Source organism: Physeter macrocephalus, chromosome 12 (genome assembly GCF_002837175.3).
Source record: "Physeter macrocephalus isolate SW-GA chromosome 12, ASM283717v5, whole genome shotgun sequence".
In the NCBI taxonomy this organism is placed as follows: Eukaryota; Metazoa; Chordata; class Mammalia; order Artiodactyla; family Physeteridae; genus Physeter; species Physeter macrocephalus.
Genome location: NC_041225.1, coordinates 86786332 through 86809595, shown reverse-complemented (window position 1 = coordinate 86809595; position 23264 = coordinate 86786332). Strand labels below are relative to the sequence as shown.

At 39.3% G+C, this 23264-nt stretch overlaps 1 protein-coding gene across 5 annotated transcripts in view; it reads left to right on the top strand.

Annotated features, from left to right (window-relative positions):
• Window positions 1-23264, top strand: part of EXOC6B (exocyst complex component 6B) — a 735227-nt gene that overhangs the window by 598477 nt on the left and 113486 nt on the right. For 2 of the 5 annotated variants that reach the window (XM_055089243.1, XM_055089241.1), the window contains one exon: window positions 9827-9930. The exons of 1 other annotated variant lie outside the window; for it this stretch is intronic. In XM_055089243.1, the coding sequence (XP_054945218.1) occupies window positions 9827-9930 (104 nt within the window). Of the gene's footprint in view, window positions 1-9826; window positions 9931-11315; window positions 11342-23264 lie in introns of those variants that run through there. 2 more of the 5 variants (XM_055089244.1, XM_055089245.1) reach the window with 2 other exon arrangements.

The window sequence follows — 23264 nt, the reverse complement described above, 5'->3', positions numbered from 1 at the left end:
GGCCTCTCACTGTTGTGGCCTCTCCCGTTGCGGAGCACAGGCTCCGGACGCACAGGCTCAGTGGCCATGGCTCACGGGCCCAGCCGCTCCGTGGCGTGTGGGATCTTCCCGGACCAGGGCACGAACCCGTGTCCCCTGCATCGGCAGGCGGATTCTCAACCACTGCGCCACCAGGGAAGCCCCACATCTACTTCTTAATAAATTCTACCTGTGAAGAAAAAACATAAAGGAGGAAAGTTTTATTCCTTTTATTGACATTTTAAAATAAAGGTTATTGTAGAACACAAAAAGCTATAAATCATAATTATGCAACTTGATGTGTTTTTGTAAAGTGAATGCGCCCATGAAACCCAGATAAAAAAATAAAACATTACTAACATACCCTGAAGTTCCCATTATACCTGCTCCCAGTCCCTAATACCTCCCATCCGATAATAATCACTCTGCTTATTTCTATCAGCATTGAATAGTCTGACCTGTTTATGAGATTCATCTAAACTGTTGCATGAAGCAATAGTTTATTCTTTCTCATTGCTGTAAAGCATTCCATTATACAAATATGCCACAATTTATTCATTCCTGTTTGATTGTTGATGGACATTAGGGATATTTCTTGGTTGGGGTTTTTACGAAGAGTGCTGCCTTGAATAGTCTTGTAGATGCATTTTGATGTGCCCATTTCTGTTAGAAATATACCTAACGGTTGGAATTGCTGGTTATATGTTAGGATATATATGTCAGCTTTAGTAGATACCACTAGTTTTTCAAAGTGATTGTAATCAGTTTACACTAAGAGTGATGATAGTTCAACTTACTCCCACATCTTCAACAACACATGGTATTGTATTCTTTCTAATTTTAGCCATTCTGGTGGGTGTGTACTGCTATTTCATTGTGAGTTTATTTTGTATAATATTATAATATATTGTATAACATGATAATTTGTATTGTTTCCCTAATACTAATGATATCGAGCAACCTCTTCATATGTTAATTAGCCATTTTGATATCTTCTTTTGTGGAGTGCTAGTTCAACTATTTTGCCCAATTTTCTGTTGGATTTCCTTTCTTATAATAGCCTTTTGGGGTTTTGATATCAAGGTTATACCAATCTACTAAAAATAGTTGGGAAGTTTTCCCTCATTTTCTTTCCTAAGAAGAATTTGTGTAAGATTAGTATTATTTATTTTTTTCCTTCAGTGTTATAAAGATTTCACCAGTGAAATCATATGGACCAGGAAATTTCTTTCTAAGAAATTTATTATAGACTCAACTTCTTTAATGCACAAGTGACTAGTCAGATCTTCTATTTATTCTTATGTCAATTTTGGAAAATTGTGTTTTTCTAGGAATTTGTCTGTTTCATCTAAATTTCCTAATATATTGGCATAAGGTTGTTTATAATATTCTCTCATTATATTTTTAATATCTGTAGGATCTCTAGTTATATGCCCCTTTTCATTCTGAGTACTGGTAATTTGTGCCTTCTCTCTATTCTTCTTGATAATTGTTGATGCAGAGTTTTGTCATTTTTAGTAGTCTTTTCAAAGAGCCATTTTTGACTTTATTGATTCCACTTTTCATATGTATTCTACTTCTCTTATTCTGCTATGAACAGTACAAGCAGCAGCAGTTTGCTATTCTTTAACTTCTTGAGATGCATATTTAGATCTATCTTTTTTCTTTTTCAGTTTTTCTTCTTTTTTAAGGTATTCATTTAGGGCAATAAGCTTCCCTTGAGACACCTCTGCCCCAGAGATCTTGGTACATAATATTTTCATTAACATTTAGCCCAAAATATTTTCTAATTTCCGTTTTTATTGCTTCTTTGACACATGAGTTATTTAGTAGGGCATTATTTTCCATTTTTAGATTTCCTAGCTGTCTTTTTGTTGTTGATTTCTACCTTGATTCTACTGTGGTCAGAGAACATAATAGAATGACTTCTAGTCCTATGAAATTTGTTGAGACCTGACATTTGGTTCAGTGTTTGATCAATGTTGGTAAATATTCTACATGCCCTTTAAAAATGTGTGTGTGTTTACAGTTACTGGCTGCAGTGTTCTATAAACATCAATTAGATCAAATTTGTTCATCATAATGGGTAAATCTTCTATATTTCTACTGATTTTTTTATTTTATTCTAATTGTTCTGTCAGTTCTTGAGAGTTTTGTGCACCTCTCCAATTATTATTGTGGATTTATTTCTTTTAATCCTTTCCATTTTTCCTTCAAGTATATTGAAGCATATATTACTGGGGACATATAAATTTAAGATTGTTGCATCTTCTTGTTAGATTGACTTTTAACATTGTAATATGTCCCCCTGTATCTCTAATAATGCTCTTTGCCTTAAAGTCTACTTTGTCTGATATTAACGTAGGCACATCAGCTTTCTTTTTGGCTAGTATTTGCATGGTACATATTTTTTCATCAGTTTACTTTCAACTTTTCAAGATTATGTTTAAGGTGTGCTTTAATAAGTGGCATGTAGAATGTTTGTTCTAACAAACTTTGCTTTTTAATTGGAGTATTTCATTAATTTGCATTCCAATTAATTAGTGATATATTGGGATTTATATATAGCATTTTACTTCTTGTTTTCTCTTTTTGCCCTCTCTTGGTTTTTTTTTCATGTTTTCCTTCTTTCTTGCCTTTTAAAAATTAATTATATTTTATTATTCTACTTTTTTTCTCTGTTAGCTTGTTTGTTATAGTCTCTAAGTGGTTCCTCTAAACACTACAACAGGTACCTTTGATTTATTAAGAGGCTGATATAACTTAAATCCCACAAAAATGCTAGAACTTAAAACAACTTTAATTTACTCCATTCCTACTTTTTTATTTTTGCTATCACTTTAACTTCACAAATACTTTAAATCCAAAGGTACATTAGTATTATTACTGATAACATTTGTTTATATGTATCTACATATTTAACCTTTTGTTTCTTTGCACATTCTTTTTAATATATCTTTTAGTGTAGGTCTGCTGATAATAAATTATCTCAGCTTTCGTTTGTCTTGAAGTGTTTTTTCTTTTGTTTTTTGGCGGGTTTTTTTTGCCTTCATTACTCAAGAATATTCTTACTGGGTAATGAATTTTAAGCTGCCAGTTATTTTAAGTTATTTTCTTTTAACATGTCAATGTGCCGTTCCATTGTTTGCTGATTTCCATCATGTTTCTTTTTTTTTTTTTTTTTTTTTTTTTTTTGTGGTATGGGGGCCCCCCTCTGTTGGGGCCCCTCCCGGCCCGGGGCCCTTTTTGTTTTTTTTTTTTGCGGTACGCGGGCCTCTCACCGTTGTGGCCTCTCCCGTTGCGGAGCACAGGCTCCGGACGCGCAGGCTCAGCGGCCACGGCTCACGGGCCCAGCCGCTCCGCGGCATGTGGGATCCTCCCAGACCGGGGCGCGAACCCGGTTCCCCTGCCTCGGCAGGCGGACACGCAACCACTGCGCCACCAGGGAAGCCCCCATCATGTTTCTTGATGGAGTCAAGTGTAAGTCTTGTAGCTACTCCTTTGAAGATTTGTCTTTGGTTTTGTCAATTTTACTCTAACGTGCATGGTGGGGTTTCCTTTGTGTTTTTCCTCTATGGAGTTTAAAATTCCTCTTGAATCTGTAACTAGGTGTCTTTTATAAGTTTAGAAATTTTGCAGCTATTAATCTCTTCAAATTTTCCTTCCCCCATTCTCTAGCTCCTTCTTTTTAGGACTCCAGAGACTCATATTTTGGCTCTTTTCACTATGTCCCATATGTTCTATCTTTTAGCTTCAATCTATGAATTTGCTTCAATCTAGATATTTTGTACTCACTACTATTCCAATTTATTAATCTTCTCTTCATCTATGTACAATCTGTTCTTCAATCCACTACTGTATTCTTAATTTTAGTTATTTTTCAATGCTAGAATTTCTTCTTTTTTAAATATTTCAATTGTATGGTGAAATTCTGCATTTTCTCCTCTATTTTATTGTACATGTTAATCACAGTTATTTTAAAGCCCATTTCTGATTTTGTTCACCTGTAGGACTGTTCCTATTGTCTAGTTTTCTCTTACTCCTGTCTTTGGCATATCTAAATTTTTATTGAATCCCAGTCATTGTGAATGAAAAAATGTTAGTGGTTCTGGATGATGATAGTCTACTCCACAGATTCATCTTGTCTTTTGGCAGGTATCTAGAGTGTGGGGGACATCACCATGATCCATTCACAAACTTTGCAGACTTGTGTCTGGGATGCAGTTTTTGTGAGGTGCAGCCTACACTTTGCTCATATCTACCATTATAGGTATTGCTCTTTGTGTCCCAACTGAGAGCCTAGGACATTTTAGTCAGGCCCCTCCTAGGTGGGACCTAAACTCTAATTTTTATTTCCTCAGCACCAAGAGTCTGTAGAAAACTCTTTTCTACTTCTCAGCCATTATCTGTTTGGCTTCTCAGCCCCCATCTGTTTGGCTTCTCAGCCCCCTGCCTTCTACAGCTTAGCATCAGCACATGCCAGTAGGTTCACTTTTCTGTCCCTCGCTTCCCTCTGCCATCTTGATTACTTAAATTCTTTCTCCCTTGGTAGCACCAGACTTCAGTTTTCGTCTTTCCAGCCCTGTGAGTTTGCCGGAAGTTCTCCTGGCTTCTCTGCCTTTCTCCCAACACCAAGAACCTGGTATACAGAATTTTGGATTCATCTCAAAGAACTTTTTTTTCCTTTCAAATCTTGTCATCTGGATGCCTCAGTAGTTAGCTGATGCTTTTTTTTTTTTTAATTTACGTGGTTTTTTTTTTGTTTTTTGTTTTTTGTTTTGCAGTATGCGGGCCTCTCACTGTTGTGGCCTCTCCCGTTGTGGAGCACAGGCTCCAGACGCACGGGCTCAGTGGCCATGGCTCACGGGCCCAGCCGCTCCGTGGCGTGTGGGATCTTCCTGGACTGGGGCACGAACCCGTGTCCCCCGCATCGGCAGGCAGACTCTCAACCACTGCGCCACGAGGGAAGCCCTTTTTTTAAAAATTTAGCTTCTGGCTTTTCTAATTGTTTTTGGCAGAAGTGTTGGTCTGCTTCAAGTTACTTCATTATACTCAAAAACCTGTTTATTGATTTAAAATAGAAATTCTTAGTGATGCCATTACCACCTTGAACACTTTGAAGCCTCAGGGGTTCCCAGCCATGTCTATGACTAAATGATTTCTGAGGTATATTTAATTTTAACTTCCAATGATTCTTTCATGTAAATGTCATGGACTTTAATGGTGTATGGGAAATGGTCATTTCTTTTTGCTTAATTCTAACATCTGTTTTATCTTGGGGTACTTTATTAGAAAAAGGGTTATGAGCACAAGAAATGTGAATAGAAAGAAAAAATAGTGAGTTTCCATGGTTGAAACATATTTGAATTAATTTGTGAACCAGTCATAGGCAATGAAGGCTCCCAAAAAAAGATTATGGGATGTAATAGGGAAATAAAAGTACAAAAAAGAATGTCAGGATATGTTGTTTGAATCTATCTCATAAAAAATTGCTGTGTTCTCATGCCATTTTTTTAAAGCACAGAAAGGAGAAAATGGCAAAATTGAACTAGAATGACAGGATGAAATTAGTGATGACCAGAGGTTGTAATGACTAGGACCCTATGCAGATTAAGTACTTGATACATACTTGCTATGAGACAAATGAAAAATGTACTTTTAGGAAGCATTGCTTGGTTCAGTAAAGCAGGATTTTGTTGTTGTTGCTGTCATCATTGTTGTTAATAATGATGTTGTTCCCCAGTCATCTGACTGTTTCTCAATGACTTAGTACCTTTAGAAAAATTATCTATTTTGCTAGTTCACTAATGTTGATCCAGAGGGAAAGGGTAAGTTTAGCTTAGCTAAAGTTCCTTTGTCATCAGAACTTTAAGAGGCATAAAAAATGGCGTCCAGCTCAGAATTATATTTTATCATATACAAAAAGCAATTCTTTAGCATTTGAACCCTAATATAATTTTTGTGTGGATCAAGGTCCAGATTTTCTAAGGCACCAGGTCCCTTACCCTAGCCGTCTTGACTCTGATCTAAAGGACTGGGTCAGATTATCCCTGAGGGGAATCTAAAAGTGTGACTTTGTGACTCCAGAAAGTTTGGCAGAGGAATAATTAACTAAAGGAACAGATCTTATCACTGGTAATAGGCCTATGACTTCTTCACTCCTGAGAATATCTAGACTCTGTTCTACTTCCAGGTCGGTCCTGATTCAGGTATAAAAGAAGGAAAGAGAGGGATTTCCCTGGCAGTCCAGTGGTTAAGACTCTGTGCTTCCACTGCAGGGGGCACGGGTTCCATCCTTAGTCGGGATGGGAAAGATGTGGGGATTGAAATGAAAGTCCTTTTCATATCAGGGAGCAACTATTAGTATGATTTCCCTACAGAGTAAGTGTGGCTCTGCTTCTGCCTTTAATCTTAGTAATTGAACTGAATCCAGTTCAATTTGATATATCCTGAGGCTTACTTTGGAGCAAACCCAGAGCTCTGGGTCCCTCCCACCCCCATCGCACAACTTTAATCCCCTAAAGTTAAACTTGTACCCCTGAACCCCTTGGGTATTACAATACAAATTGCCTGGATGTTCACCTTATGGCAGTTGATTTACAAAGTCACAATACATTTCCTTCGTATCTCTCTTTTTTTTCTTTTTTTTTTTTTTGCGGTACGCGGGCCTCTCACTGCTGTGGCCTCTCCCGTTGCGGAGCACAGGCTCCGGACGCGCAGGCTCAGCGGCCATGGCCCACAGGCCCAGTCGCTCCGCGGCATGTGGGATCCTCCCGGACCGGGGCACGAACCCGCGTCCCCTGCATCGGCAGGCGGACTCCCAACCACTGCGCCACCAGGGAAGCCCCCGTATCTCTCTTTTTACTCTTGACGTACTTAGGATCCCGCACAGGATCCTGAATCAGTTATGTACCAGGAACAGTGCTTGATATTGTCATAAATATTATCTTTTATATCTTGAAAATAATCTTGTGAGGTAGCAAATATTATTCTACTTACAGAGGTGAGAAAACAAATACGGTGCTCTCAAGCAGTATCTTACTGCTATGAAGTAACAATCTTAAATTCAGGCTCCAGTGTTCTAACTTCAAGTTCAGTGCTCTTTTTAGAAACACAAAGGATATCAGTCAATACTTGGTTGATTGTTGACTGAGAAGGAACAATTTTCCTAAAATAAAAGGCAGACTTCAAATGACTTCCTTGCTTCAGTTTAACACTCATTACCTCCTTTTGAATGCCAGGCAAGGGAAATGATTAGTTTGATTATTGCCATTTATAAATGGGAAAGTTGAGACCAAATAAGCTTTATTGAAGGCCTCAACTTTCAGTTGTCATTCTACATTTCTCATTAAGGGAAGCTGAGATGTGTGGCCGTTGTCACCTTGTTTGAAGGTGAGATGGAGTGTTTCAGTGATGAAGAGAGTCTGATATGATGACTAGGATTTCTGGGTGAATACAGAGTGAGGGAGGGGGGAGATATCATTTCTGCCCCCTTAAAACATGTTCTGCACCAAAAATAATTTTTTCCATTCTGAGGCAAGGCATTGTAGTGCAACATTTATTAAGCATTTAGAATGAGCTAGGTATTGGGGGGGGTATAATATAAACAGGCCAAAGCTCTGGTCTTCAAGAGATAGTCATTTAATGGAAAAAAAAAGTTCTGACATGATCATTCATATAGTTCTGAGTTAATTAAGTTTGAGGAAATGATTTGCCACTTACAAATACCTACTTTCTAATACCTACCAACACCAAGTCTTAGGAGCTTTTAAGCTGTATTGAGTGGCAGCTAATGGTTCTGTTGACCTCCCTTGGGTGTGATTCTGTGCTGTGATGGTAGAAGTTGAGGAAATGGGGGAGGTAGACAGGCTGAGCTGATAGGTTCCTGGGTGGTTTATCCTAAATTTGCCTAAGCGGCTGTGATATTATATGTTTCGTATTTTGGGCTTCTTCGTAAGATTCATTTGGGAGAAGTAAACAGGCTCTGCAACTAAAAAATTTAAATCATATTGCTATGCAACAATAACAAAACATTCAGGCTCTCTGGTGGGGCACTCATCTAAATGCTTTGTGGTCCTGCAGCAACCAGAAATTACCTCCCTCATTTGAAAAGCAGTATTGAGATAATCTGCGGTTAAGTTTTGAGAGTGAAAAGGGTTGTTTCATCGCCCACTTATTTGCCAAGAAAGGATCCTCTGAAGAGGGAATGAGTGAACATTATAGAAATTGTCCTTTCATTTTGTCAAAAGGGATTGACAAGATAGATCAAGCTGTAAGAAAGCAGATGCAGCCCAGCCAAGTGGGATCTAAATGCCAGGGAAGACTTCTCTTAAACAATTTGAGGCAAAGTACCATACAACTAATACTTGTTTCAAGGGGAATAAATGGCCAAGAATGAAATATGCTAGTGGAGTCTCTACTTATTTTTTGTCTCTCCAAGACAGTTCATAGTATGAACAATAAACACTAAGCAGTTCAGTCATTTAGATAGTTTGAAAAAATAAAAGAATTAAAACAAACAAAAAATGGCTAAGTTCTGTGAAATGGAAAATGAGATTTCCATGCAGATGACTGATGAGTTATGCATAAAGCATTCCTGAGCAAAAGCTTTGGGGCCACTTGTTTTTGGTTTGGTTTGGTTTGGTTTTTAAGTGGGAAAATGGGTCAGTTGGTCTTATAAAACATTCCCACAAAACTTGTCATTCTGACATGTGGTACAATATAGGCAGCAGAGATAAGAAAAATCACATCTGAAATGACTCCTCTCATTGATGTTACTTGGTCTCCTTCAACCTGATTTGTAAGAAAAAGAGCGCTTGTCTGTAGAAAACATTCATCCCTCTGAAAACTTCCTTTTCTGTTCCTACTCACTGAGGAAGCAAAAGGAAATCAGCATCTGTCCCAGTTGCCTTCAATGCAGAATCAAGCTTCCACTGTTGTGATCACTTAAGAATGAAAATACAAGGCTGCTTTTGACCCAGTTTTGTTTCTGGCAGTGATGTAATCATTAAGGAAATATCTAGAAACTCCTGTAAGGCTCCACCCCAAAAGTGCAGGGCCTTCCCCAACGAGCCAGAATCAGCTAAGATGGCCATTGGTAGCAAACGTCTCAAAACTGCAGAAGGCAGGAGCCATAGCTCTGCTTCCCTTTTCTACCCTCTCCCTTCCTTATCCCCCACTCCCTTCTACCTCATAGCTACTAAGTGCTCCCTCTGGAATGTTTGAAGGTGAGGATTTAGGTTTGGGCAACCTGTTAAAAATATGAATTGTTACCATGAACTCAAAGTGGCCTTTCAGCTTTGCTGACAGAAATTTACTCCATGTAGACAACCCCCCACCCCCCCAAAAAAATTACGCAGGTAAGGTCATTTGGAGTTGAAACAAGCATGCAGTCGGTGTGTTTGAAATTGAAATTATAATTAACCTGCTGATGGCTGTGAGGTGTTACCTTGAACTCTGTGTGGCCTCTTGGCACGGTGGCTGAACTTGCTTTATTGAATACCCAGAGACCTGAACAGGTGAAATCAGGATATGTCCAGGGCCAATTGTACTTTTAGAAAGAAGGTTATGTCTCTTTTAGTGCCTGTTGTAAGAAAGTTGAGGATTAATTGAGCGGCACTAATCAGAAAATAAAAATGAGTTTTGACCATCCATGTCTATGTGAAACATAAAATTTGTTACAACTGGTGAGGAAAATGACTTGCCCACTTGGTGAATTGATTCCTGAAGTGATGAAAGATTACTAAGCCTGATAGTGGCCTAGGAAGATGATTGCAATTTGGAAATCATATATTATCTACGTGTTTAGGAAAACATTGTAATTACCAGCTGAGAGCTATGAAGTGTTGCTCGAAGTCCAAGTGGTCTGTTGACACATGGTCTGGACAACTTTACGGAACTATTCAAAATGAGGTAGGTAAAATTATACAGCAGTAACTTAGCATTGTTAATGACAAGGAGGGATGGTGAGGTCATTTATGGTGTTGAATCAATGAGTCAGAGATAAACTTTAACTCTCTCTTGTCCATGAAATATTATTTTAAGGGAAGTGTGCAGCTTACTGCCTTATATAATCAACAAAATTGAATAATGGTACTGCAGTTGTCAACTATGTTCTAGGTTAAGGGAATACCATAAACAATTGATTTATTGACAGAGTTGGTTATAAGGTATACCTTGTCATGCCTTTAAACTGGCAAGAAATCCATTTCATCCCTTGTCACACTGAGTAAAAACGAACTGCATTATTCTGTTACTTCTGTCTTCACAGCTCTTCCCTCTCATTATACAATATCAGTGCATGGTAAAGTCACATTTTATAAAAGCAAAAATTTGGGGATCCTCCTTGTTTTGGCTGAGAGTACCTATTGTTAGACTAAACAAAGTGTTTGGTTCATTTTGTGCTTTTCACAGACTGGCTAGAATGAATGCTCTTGTTGGTTAATTAAACAAAGATTAATAATCCAAAATGGGGTTTTATTACTGGGTGGGATTACTCATTCATGGAATGATATAATTGTTCACATCTCTGCCTAGTTTAAGCAATAAAGTATAGGTAACATGGAGGTTTTCCTATTTCAAAAGAAGTTTCAGTTAGGACACATATAAAAACACTCTTGGCCTTCCCAACTTTTTTTTTAGTAGGAGCCTATGTTATATACTCTTGTATTTTTTTTTTTTTTTTTTTTTTTGTGGTATGCAGGCCTCCCTCTGTTGTGGCCTCTCCCGTCGCGGAGCAGAGGCTCCGGACGCGCAGGCTCAGGGGCCATGGCTCACGGGCCCAGCCGCTCCGCGGCATGTGGGATCCTCCCAGACCGGGGCGCGAACCCGGTTCCCCTGCATCGGCAGGCGGACGCGCAACCACTGCGCCACCAGGGAAGCCCTGTATTTCTTGTAGAATACTTAAATGAAGCAGAAACTTCACAAGGTACAAACCAGTAATCCAGGCTCATCTCAATTTAATGCATTTCACTTGGTTGGTGATTAAGGTTCAACATTGCTAACAGACCAGAGGGATCTATCTTTCTGAAAGAAAATGCTTTGTATTTGCCCAGTGTGTTTAATCTCAATCCAGTGCACAAACTTAGAAATAGACTAAACCCTCTACCATAGTTTTAGGTATGATCATGTCAGCTCAGTGTCAACAGAGGTTGACTGCCTCACTGTCCACAGTGATTGACTGCCTAGTCCCACTTTGGGGTGCCATATAGATTTTGATGGACTTTGGTGTAACTTGAAATACCTGCCTAAATGTATAAGGCCTCGGATAATTTTATTCCTCTTGTTTTCCCCAACAGTCTGATAGGTGTTCTCCAGTTCACAGGTACATCATGTTTCTATCCTGTATTTAGAAGCATCACACTTTATTTGTGCTGTTTCTGCAATCTGGGATGCTCACCCTCTCCTAGCTTCACCTGTATCTGTCTGCCTGCCTTCTCTGTGAAGCCTTTCCTTATCATCCCATTCTAACCTCTGAACTCTTATATTGATTTTCTATAGCACTCAAAATGGTGGCAGATACATGACAAAACTTATGCAAGTATCCACACTAATATCAGCACTTATAAACTTTATCATAGTTATTTTACATATTTGTCTCAATGACTCCTCTGCTTTTGCATGGTATGGTAGCCCCTCCCTTCCAATTATTGCCAAAGTGACCTTTTTTTTTTTTTTTTTTTTTTTTTTTTGTGGTACGTGGGCCTCTCACTGTTGTGGCCTCTCCCATTGCGGAGCACAGGCTCCGGACGCGCAGGCTCAGCGGCCATGGCTCACGGGCCCAGCCGCTCTGCGGCATGTGGGATCTTCCCGGATCGGGGCACGAACCCGTGTCGCCTGCATCAGCAGGCGGATTCTCAACCACTGCGCCACCAGGGAAGCCCCAAAGTGACCTTTCTAAAATACAAATTTGATTGATCATTCTTCTGGATCTGCCCATCACCTGCAGGGAAGAAAGAGAAAGCCCAGAGAAAGCCCTTGCATATAACTATCTTTTTAGGCCAGCTCCTACCTGCCTTTCCAGCTGTGTCTTCTACCATTCCCTTGGTATACCTGCACAAAATTTGTTGCCGTTCACCCAACATGACATAGCAAAGTGTCTTCCTCTTAGCTAGGCACTTATACCCCTGGCAAACATTTACTCAACTTTTAAGACTCAGATGTTTCCTCCCCTTGGAAACTTTCCCTGACTCTCCCAGGCAGGGACTGACCTGCTCTCTGCACCTCCTTAACACCTTACACAATGCTCTGATACAGCATATCTTACTATACTGTATTTATTTTCCTATATGTCTCCTCTACTAGCTGTGCACTGTTTAATTAAGATAGAAACTGTTGCCTTGCTCGTTTTTATATCCTTACCTCGGTTCCTGGCACATAGCAGCTGTTCAGTAAATGTTTGTCAAATGAATGAATGAATGAACAAATGAACTTTTTTAAATGAAAATTTTTAAAAAGCCAAGTAATCTCCAATGAGAGAGATGCTTTAAATTAAAGTATTTTATATCTATAAATGTACTTCTTTTACATCAATATATGAACTACTTGCTAAGGGGCCTGGGTACACATGCTCTATTGTATTTCAGCAGAGAATCCAGTCCCTTGAAATGTGTCTTGACCACGAATACTTTGATTGGAGAAAGTCTTCTAGTTTGAGTGGAAGTGATTATTACCATTGTTGTTGATCACACTTAGATTGCAAAGTAGGTCAGATAGGTGTAAGGACAATTTGACTGTAACGAGAAGGGTAGAGTCTTTAGTCTCATCTTTTACCTTCTGTCTAATGCAATGTGAGCTTCAGAAAATGAACACTGTTCCTTAGTGTTTTGCAATATTTTCAGCCAAGACCTTAACAGGAGGGAATTAGTCAATATTCCCACCTGCTTTGTAATTATTCTCCAGTAAGACCCAAGCAATGGCCAATTCTATCCAAAATTAGCATAAAAGAACAATGCCACTAACATCCTATTCAGGGCCAGTCACAGGGCTTCCCCATCAGCCAACCCTCAGCCCCCAGAACTGAAAGCACAAACTTGAAATTTGATCTTGTGTTTCTTTTTCTGTCACTGAGACTTAGTTCTGCCCGCCAGGGCTCTCTAAGCAGGTAAGAGAAGCAGCTTAGGAATAAATAGTGAGAACTGCCATTTTACAGAAGAGTAAAACAAGGCATGCCAAGGTCATGTAGTTTGTGAAATGATGTTGGGAAGGTTCAGGTACAGGTCAGTGCAGTGCTGAGGAAAGCACCCAGGTATCCTTGACAGATACCTTGGCTAAACACCCAACACTTCCACCCTGGGCAGTTTAACTTGTGCCAGTGATCCCACGGATTTTCTGAATGAATTACCGTAATTGGATTTAATTAAGGGGGGGATGTTTCCTGTACACACCAAACAAGCTGCATATTGGATTGTTTTGCCTAGATGACAGGGAAGAAGAAACCCAACAGGAAATATATCTTTGCAAATTAGAAAAGTTGATACGCTAAGTCCTGCAAACGTTGGGCACTTATCCAAAGTGAACTCCTAGTGACCCCCTGGCACCTTGGCTCACCTCACCATACTTCATAGCCAGAAGCGTACCAGGTGGATTCCCGTTCTTACCTCCCTGATAAGGCAGCAGGACCTTGCCACACCCATACTCACATCCAGTCTCCTTCCCTGCTTCCCCTGACCCCAGGTCTGTTAGAAATCAGGGTGATAATGCTATTGAGGTACAGGCTATAAACCATATCAGTATGTACGTAAGTAGAGGGAGGGGAAATGGGGAGGAAAAAGCACAAAAGGCAAATGGAGAGTTCAGCTTCACCTCTAGGTGACCTTGGCAGCATGTGGAGTAGAAGGGAAATTGCCAGGAACTTGCAGTCTTTTGTTGAGCATTGTTTTGACTTGGCTTTGCTACAGAGCAACTTTGGGGGACTGGGGCAAAAAATAGGTCATTGTGAACTGCAGGTGCAGTTTTGATCTTGAACTATAATCTGTTGCAGTATATGTGCAAACCCAGAAGTATTTATCAAGATGAAAATGAAGCTTTTCCTCATAGGTACACAGACCCCTTTACATTATAATAGCGCCAACAACAGAAGTGGGTTTTTCCCCCAAAATGGAAGGATAAAGTGGCATTCTGTCCTTCCCTCCCCATGCCCCTCTCCCTCCCTTTTTCTCTCCCTCCCTCCCTTCCTCCCTCAATCTGTCTCTCTACCTCTCTCACCTTCTCTCACCCGCTCCTTCCTTCACCCCCTCCTTTGATAGACGATGCTTCTCTGTTGTGAAAAACCTCATTTGACAAACCAACTCTTGACTCTCAAGGTTCCCTCCTCAGGAGATACTGATTAACGTAGGCAGACTCGCTCAAAGATTCAGTGACAGGCAAGATATTCAGAAGGCTGGGATTTTAACAAACAGTCAGCATTCACCATGATCTTTGCCTACTTAATTTAGACTCTTGAGAGTATGCACGCCAGTGTGCAGAAAGAACGTATCCCAACGGATGAAAGGAAGAGAGTTTTAAAACCCTTACTCTTGGCCTCAATCATGTCACTTAATCCCTCCCACCATCTGTTTCCTCATTTTCTAAACGTAATAGGAAACATGTCAAAGCACCTGGCTGCTAAAATGATAGGCACTGTCTCTGGACGAAGAGGAAAATCTGGAGAGTATTGCTCGAGCAAATTTTGTACTTGAGAGTTACTAAAAAACATTGCTGGGTCGCTGATTTCTTCCTTCCAAAGTATTCTGTACACACAAAGACAATTAAGAGAGCAGAGGTTTAAATTTCAGCAAGAAATACTTAGATTAGCCTAGAAATGCCCTGCCACCTGTTTGTCTAGGGAAGGAGCCATTCAGGTGAGGCTTAATACCAAAAAAGTAACTTTTATCCATTTTCTGATCACTGTGACTTTTGAAGATTAATAAATAGAGGAAAATAGGTACCTGCTACTGATAATTTTGGGGCAAAGTTGGATTCATTGACAGAGAAATGTAAACAGCTAAGAAAAGCAGTTGTTGAGAAATGCTGTTGAGAAATGTAAACAGCTAAGAAAAGCAGTTTTATTATGTTTTCGACAGTGGCTTGTGATGTGTTCTGGATAGCACGGGCGGGAAGGTGGAAAATGAAGGATAGGTAGACAGACGGACTCCTTTGGATGTTTCTTCAAATTTTGTGATTTAATATGTTTGAAGAGCTCAAATTTTTTTAGGTTTTTATTCTGAACGTTTATTGATATTTGGAGGAAAGAGGTGTAGAGTATTGTCCCTTTTCAGGAGGAAAGCGAGACTTGGAGCGGACAGATATCTTAGGACAATCTGTTGGCCTTCATTTGGGATTCCTCCCCTGTAATTCAGGGTGGGATCCCCTGAGACCACTAGGCTGCTTAGAAAGAGTACCAGCCGCCATCACCTTCCAGTGCCCCAGAATTTTGTCCACCCAGGGGACTCAGCTGCTGCCAACAGAAAGTCTCACATTTCTGTGATCTCTGGAATCCAGGTTCCCAGAGGGAACTAGCTACCAGCTACACCTCTGTTGTTCTAGAAGCTTAAAATTCCCAGGCCTGGATTCTGCTAAACTAGAATAGTGACTCTCAGTGATGATGGGTGGGTGTTGGGATTTGGGGCACATCTAGAAGACTTCCTATCTCTGGTCACCACCTCACATCCTATACTTAACTTATTCACCCCTTCATATCTCCCACTATTATGATGGAAACCTCTCATATTCATCATGTATGTAAAATTAATAAAAGAATGGTTAACTTTAAAAAGCCCATATACAACAATCAATGCTCCCTCATCCCTTTCATTCTCACTGACCATTCTTTGAATATTTCCTATGTGCTAGGCAAAAACTAAGCAGTGTATTCATACATTAGCTCAGAAAATTTTCAAAAAACTATGTGAGATAAGAATTATTATTTCCATTGTATAGATGAGGAAACTGAAGCTCAAAAAGGTTAAGCAGTGTAGCTAAGGTCACACTTTGTGGCCAAACCGGGAGTTGAGCCCAGATCTGTCTGATGCCAAAGCTACTTAATTGTTATGCTCTTCTGCCTCCTCTTGCCAATGACCTTGCCTAGAACTAGTATAGCTGAATGGCTGGCCCATGTCTGAAGTAGCAAATGTTCATTCAGATAGCCATGAACTCTCCACCTTTAAGTTTCAGAGGAAACATTAAACGGTGTTAAGTTTTTACTTATGTTTAGAATTCCTGACGTCCCCCAGATGCATTTTTCCATACCTCAAAGTAAATGCAGTGAAGTGATTGGCCCCTTTGAGACCTAATTTTTTAAAGAAATTTAAATATAACAAATACTGTATCCCCACTATCCAGACTTGAAAATTATCATTTTTGTTTGTTTGTTTCATCTTTATTTTTATTTAAAAATTTATACAATTGGTAAGAAATAGAAAAAGAAAGGAAAAATAGTTAAATGAAAATAAATAAAAGAAAGCAGGGCTTCCCTGGTGGCGCAGTGGTTGAGAGTCTGCCTGCCGATGCAGGGGACACGGGTTCGTGCCCCGGTCCAGGAAGATCCCACATGCCGCGGAGCGGCTGGGCCCGTGAGCCATGGCCGCTGAGCCTGCGCGTCCGGAGCCTGTGCTCCACAACAGGAGAGGCCACAACAGTGAGAGGCCCGCCCATTCCTGCCATAAATTTGGCATTTATCCTTTCAGGTTTTTTTAAATATTTTTAAGCCATTTATGAGTATCTGTGTATTATATGTAATGTGGCTTTGTGTGTTTTCTAAGTTAATGTATGTAGATCATGCTGTGTATCATTCTGCAACATTTTTTTTATTCAGTAGTATTTTCAGAATTTCTTCATGCTAATAGTGAGATCTAATTTGTTCCTTTTATCTGTTATGTAGTATTCCATTAATTGCTATGCCATATTTTATTTTCCATTCTGCTATTGATGAACATTTCAATTGTTTCCATTTTATTATTTTTTTTCCAAATAGTATTTCATGGAACATTCTTATTTGTCTCCTTGTGCATACATATGTGTGTTTCTTGAGAGTTTATACCTAAAAGCATACCTAGAAGTAAAATGACTGGCTCATTGAGTTATCGTGTCTTGATGCACATGAGATTTTTATATGTTGAGATGAACCCAAGTGAAACCATCAGTGTGTGTTTACAGTAAGAGGAGAAAGGTGGGGATTGTGTCAACATAGAGTGTAGAAACGAGAGACTCTGGCTCCTATGGCTGTCTATAGCATTGTTCCCATTCAACACGTAATGTCAGTCTTCAGCTCTATAGGCAGGAGAGATCAACGTGGTTCAGTGGATTATATATGTCATCTTTATTGGTACATTATCCCTTTTTTATACACTTGGGGATAGGTCCATTCCTTAATTCAGAAAAAGGAAATAAAATGTTTTATGCCCCAAATTCAAACATCAGCCAGCTCTGTGGTGTTCTAAGCAGACTGCTTTCAGGATCTTCATAAGAGTCCAGCTGTCTATCCCAATGCTTTATTGTGGTGCCTGCAGCAGAACCTGAAAGAGAGAATTCCCCTTTGCAGGAGTGGCTGAGAAAGGCAAGATTGTGCATTGTCTGGGCATTCTGCTGCATTTATAAAGTATTTATTTACTTTATTTAGTGGCTGTGGCTATGACTTTATCTTCTTCTAGCTCATTTTCCAGTGTAACATGATAAGACCACTCCTGCCATTATGATTTACCATGCAGTAAGCAATGAGGGCTTTTGGTTTGCATTTTATAGAATTGCTTTATTCTGCTCTCCTTCCAACCCCTTTGGGAAACAATTGACGATTGGTGTTTCTCTTTTGGATTTCTCAAAGTGAATTCAACATTCCCAGATTTGGTTTCTATTTGTTATTCAGCTTGTAAAATCCATCACTTTGGGGATAAGAATGGCTTGTGTCCAGCATAATAGCTTTTTGCTTACCAGTCTACCTGATGACAGGAGGGGAAGCACAGCGTGGCTTGCCCTGGCCCTATCTCTATTGTTCTTTTCATATTCTACTTCAAACATAGCAGTGCCCCACTCCCAAACAAACAAGGATTGAGTGTCACTTTTGACCATGGAGCATAGTCTCTTCACAGCAGCCCACCTTCAGGCATAGGAAGTTCAGGTATATCAGAGTCAAAGTACTGCAGAACTGACCGTACTGGAATATGCAGGCCAAGTCTGACACTGGCTGCTCTCCTCCTATTAACCGGCTCTAGCAGCCTGTTCTACAAACCTGCTCATCCTAGGGACCAGTTAATTTCATAAGGCAAGTTTATTCCACTGATAGAAGAGCAGTTTCTGGATCTTTTGTGTTCAGAGGCTTTCATGTAATTTTCAATCTGATGTCAAATGTAAATTAATCCCAATTTTAAATTATCCCCCAACTTTGGGTCTTGCCTTGATGCACATGAGATTTTTATATGTTGAGATGAACCCAAGTGAAACCATCAGTGTGTGTTTACAGTAAGAGGAGAAAGGTGGGGATTGTGTCAACGTAGAGTGTAGAAACGAGAGACTCTGGCTCCTATGGCTGTCTATAGCATTGTTCCCATTCAACACGTAATGTCAGTCTTCAGCTCTATAGGCAGGAGAGATCAACGTGGTTCAGTGGATTATATATGTCATCTTTATTGGTACATTATCCCTTTTTTATACACTTGGGGATAGGTCCATTCCTTAATTCAGAAAAAGGAAATAAAATGTTTTATGCCCCAAATTCAAACATCAGCCAGCTCTGTGGTGTTCTAAGCAGACTGCTTTCAGGATCTTCATAAGAGTCCAGCTGTCTATCCCAATGCTTTATTGTGGTGCCTGCAGCAGAACCTGAAAGAGAGAATTCCCCTTTGCAGGAGTGGCTGAGAAAGGCAAGATTGTGCATTGTCTGGGCATTCTGCTGCATTTATAAAGTATTTATTTACTTTATTTAGTGGCTGTGGCTATGACTTTATCTTCTTCTAGCTCATTTTCCAGTGTAACATGATAAGACCACTCCTGCCATTATGATTTACCATGCAGTAAGCAATGAGGGCTTTTGGTTTGCATTTTATAGAATTGCTTTATTCTGCTCTCCTTCCAACCCCTTTGGGAAACAATTGACGATTGGTGTTTCTCTTTTGGATTTCTCAAAGTGAATTCAACATTCCCAGATTTGGTTTCTATTTGTTATTCAGCTTGTAAAATCCATCACTTTGGGGATAAGAATGGCTTGTGTCCAGCATAATAGCTTTTTGCTTACCAGTCTACCTGATGACAGGAGGGGAAGCACAGCGTGGCTTGCCCTGGCCCTATCTCTATTGTTCTTTTCATATTCTACTTCAAACATAGCAGTGCCCCACTCCCAAACAAACAAGGATTGAGTGTCACTTTTGACCATGGAGCATAGTCTCTTCACAGCAGCCCACCTTCAGGCATAGGAAGTTCAGGTATATCAGAGTCAAAGTACTGCAGAACTGACCGTACTGGAATATGCAGGCCAAGTCTGACACTGGCTGCTCTCCTCCTATTAACCGGCTCTAGCAGCCTGTTCTACAAACCTGCTCATCCTAGGGACCAGTTAATTTCATAAGGCAAGTTTATTCCACTGATAGAAGAGCAGTTTCTGGATCTTTTGTGTTCAGAGGCTTTCATGTAATTTTCAATCTGATGTCAAATGTAAATTAATCCCAATTTTAAATTATCCCCCAACTTTGGGTCTTGCTTTCAGCGGAAAAACTTCAGTATAGGTGTGTTTATATTTTATGCATCCATTTTTTTTCTCATATCAGCATAGCTTGTTTATTGTCTGCATGTTTGTCTTTTTAACATTAATTGCTGAGTTCCTTTAAGGCAGGCCTCATTCTCTTTTTTGTGAGTTTCAATTCTCAGTGCCTTTTGTCTTGTTGATTTGCAGTAAGTATATATTGAATTAATTCCATATGTATTTTGAGGGACGAATTCAGAACTTATGGGAGGTAGGAAAGATAGAAAGAAAGCACATACGCCAAAAGCCAACCAGTATGCAACAGAATGCTATTTTGCCCAATGCTCTCAAACTTAATTTTAACTACTACCCCAGAGGTAATATACATCATTTCATTCTGCACCTTTGCTATATATATTTTATATTCAAAATTCTGATTAAAAGGTGAGTATAGTTTATATCCCAGGACTTCACCTATTACCGCCTGGGCCAATATTTAATTGTCTTGAATTTCTTTATGATTTGTCTTTAATTTCGGGGGGTAAGTGTTGGGATTTCAGTTGGGAGGTGCAGGAAACCCATCTGGGCTGCACTGGACCTCTGAAACAAAGACCAGGGGATGCTCACTCAGATGCTTTGATCCTCTGCTACTAGATCCTTTAAGACCTCTATCCAGAGAGGTTAAGTAAGACTACATTTTCTTTTCCTTTGTGGACAGGAGTGGAGACCCAAGTAAGGAAATTAAACTGGCCTAGAAGGAGGACGTTCTTGATCCTAAGACTCATTGTTTTCCATTCATTCCTTTTGTCATCACAAAAACTCTGTTATCCGTGTTGAAGAAACACATATTTTCTGTCCAACAGGTTATTTTCAATGTGATATATGGAAAGAATTCTGACCTAAGAATAAATAGATTCATTTCCTATTTCTATCTCTGCCACTACCTTCTTGAGTAAATGGGAACAAGTAATCTAACCTTTCTTGTCCATTGTCATTGGGGGCAGTTAGCTGTGATAATAAGCCCATACCTAAGGCATTGCATTTGATTTGGAGTACCACATTTTAAGCAGGACACTGACAAAGTACATTTAGAAGAAAAAATTAATCAGGTTATCAAGAGATCTGGAAAACCTGTTTAAAGAACTGTGGATATTTCAACCTGGAAAAGAGAAGACTCAGGAAATTTATGACATCCAGTTTCAAATATATGAGGACCTAACTTGAAGAGAACTGTGAGTAGACTTACTTCTGTTTTGCTAACTAGGACCCATGATTAGAAGTTAAAGGGAAGCAGATTTCCTCTCAGAGAAAAACTTGTCAACAGCTAGAGAGCTCAAAAATTGTAGCAGACCACATTTCCTATAACTGGAGGCATGCAAGCAGAAAACAGATTCACATTTATAAGGGCTGTTTTATATTGGGGAGCAAATTATACTAAATGATTGCCAAGGTCCCTTCCCAAGCTAAAAGTCATGATTTTGTGAGTAGACAAAGTCAAACTCCTTCCACCCTTCACTTCTGTCATCCTAAAAGATCCATATGTTTTAACAAACTTTTCTTGAAATCATGAGAAGAATAGATAAAACATGTTGTTTTATTACTTTTGAATCTGGCAGAACTTCTCAGTCTCTGATATGATCACATGTTCCCTGGAGGGGGTGCTCCAAGCTTGTTCTCCCTCCCTCCAAGCACATCTGCCACGTTTTTTTTTCTTCTTCTTCTTCTGCTTAGTGATTTTTGTATTTCTTTGAATCTTTACAGGTGGTAGCAATTTTGGTTCATCTGACTTGATGGTATGAAATTCTAAATAGTTGGGGGTCATTTGGAGTGATTACTTTTTTCTTTGTATTCTGGGAGCCTGGGGGAGTGTGTTTGGAGCTGTGTTAGTTTATAGTCCTTGTCAATATAAACTCTTTATTCATCTTCACATCTCTCTGAAGAACAGACAGAGGAGGTTCATGATATCACAGATGTCATGCAGCAGACACATACAGAGTCAAGCAGAATTGCAGTAGTCTCTAAACTGGATAAATTTAGTAACTTATATTTTTAAGTCAGTGTTTTAGGGAAAAAAATTCTATAGATTATCACCAGATAGAAAGTAAGACTTCGGTTTTGGTGGACAGTGTCTCTAATAGGAAATTTGTTGGAATATGCTCTTGCATGTGGGAATATCTTCACCTCACCATCCCCCCAAGGATTAAGTTACCGAGAATTGCAGCTATTACAAGGAAATTGCCAAGATCTTCTCTGTTCTCTTATCAAATTATCTGGATGGCTGGGTTTTTCTTTTTTTTTTTTTTTTTTTACTTCCCTCAATCCCCTTTCTGAAATCTGCTGGAGCCCACATTTTATATGAGATTCTTTCCCATTACACTTTCCGGGTGTTTGAAATCCTGTCTAGATTATTGGCCATGGGGCAGGGAAAGGGAATCTTTGAACTTGATCTCTGTGGCAACATATTTTAAAACAATCTCTTCCAACTTCACAGAGGTTGTGCTAGTGACCCTCTGCTCACATTTGTTGCTTCACATAATCAAAACTGGATATGATTTCTGTTATCCTACAGACTTGCTCCAAAGCAAATTTTCAAAAGTAGATTGCCATTCTTTCATAATGCCCCAATCAGGCTTACCTCACCCTATGATATCGATGAAAGCCTGAAAGTCTCCATGGACCCCAGCATTCCCCTTGGATATGCACACACAGTTAAATTTCCCTTCATATATCTACATTTCTTTAAGGTATAATTAAAGGTACTGCTTTATTATTATCTATAAACTTTATTAGCTATAAACTTAAGGGGGATCTCAACCACTGCTACTCTTCGAAGACAAAGGAGTCGAGAATGTCATACTGGGGTGACACTAGCTGGAGCTAAATTGTTCAGTAAAAAATGAGCTGATTAGAGCAACCAGAATGCTCCTACATTGTTGATGGGAATGTAAAATGATATTCACTTTGGAAAATGGTTTGGCACTCTCTTATGAAAGTAAACATGTACCTACCTTATAACCCAGCAATTCCAATCCCCCAGGTACCTATCTAAGATGAAAACATATGTCCACAAAAAGACTTTAAAAAGAATGCTCATAGCAACTGTATTCGTAATTGTAAAAACTTGAAACATCCCAAGTGTCCATCAGTAGGAGAATGAATAAACTGTAGTATATTCATGCGATGGAATATCATTCTTCAGTAAAAAGGAACTGCTGATACATACAACAACATGGTTGCATTTCCAAAAGATGATACTGACTGAAAGAAATCTTATGTTAAAGAGAACATATTGCATGCTGTTGTTTATGTGAAATTTCACAATAGGTGACTATCTACTTTACAATATTCATGGATCAAGCAATGCTAATAAGGTGGGAAAAAAATCAAAACAGTGGTTGCCTCTGAGAGGTAGGGACTGAGTGATGGAAATATTCTACCTTAATAGGGATTGGGGTTACACAGGTGTTTGTATTTGTCAGAACTCATCTAAACTGTACGCTTAAGATTTGTGCATTTCATTACTTGTAAATTTTATCTCATAAAAAAAGTATTGTAAACAAATATCGAACTCTAATTAATGATATGCATGATGAAATTG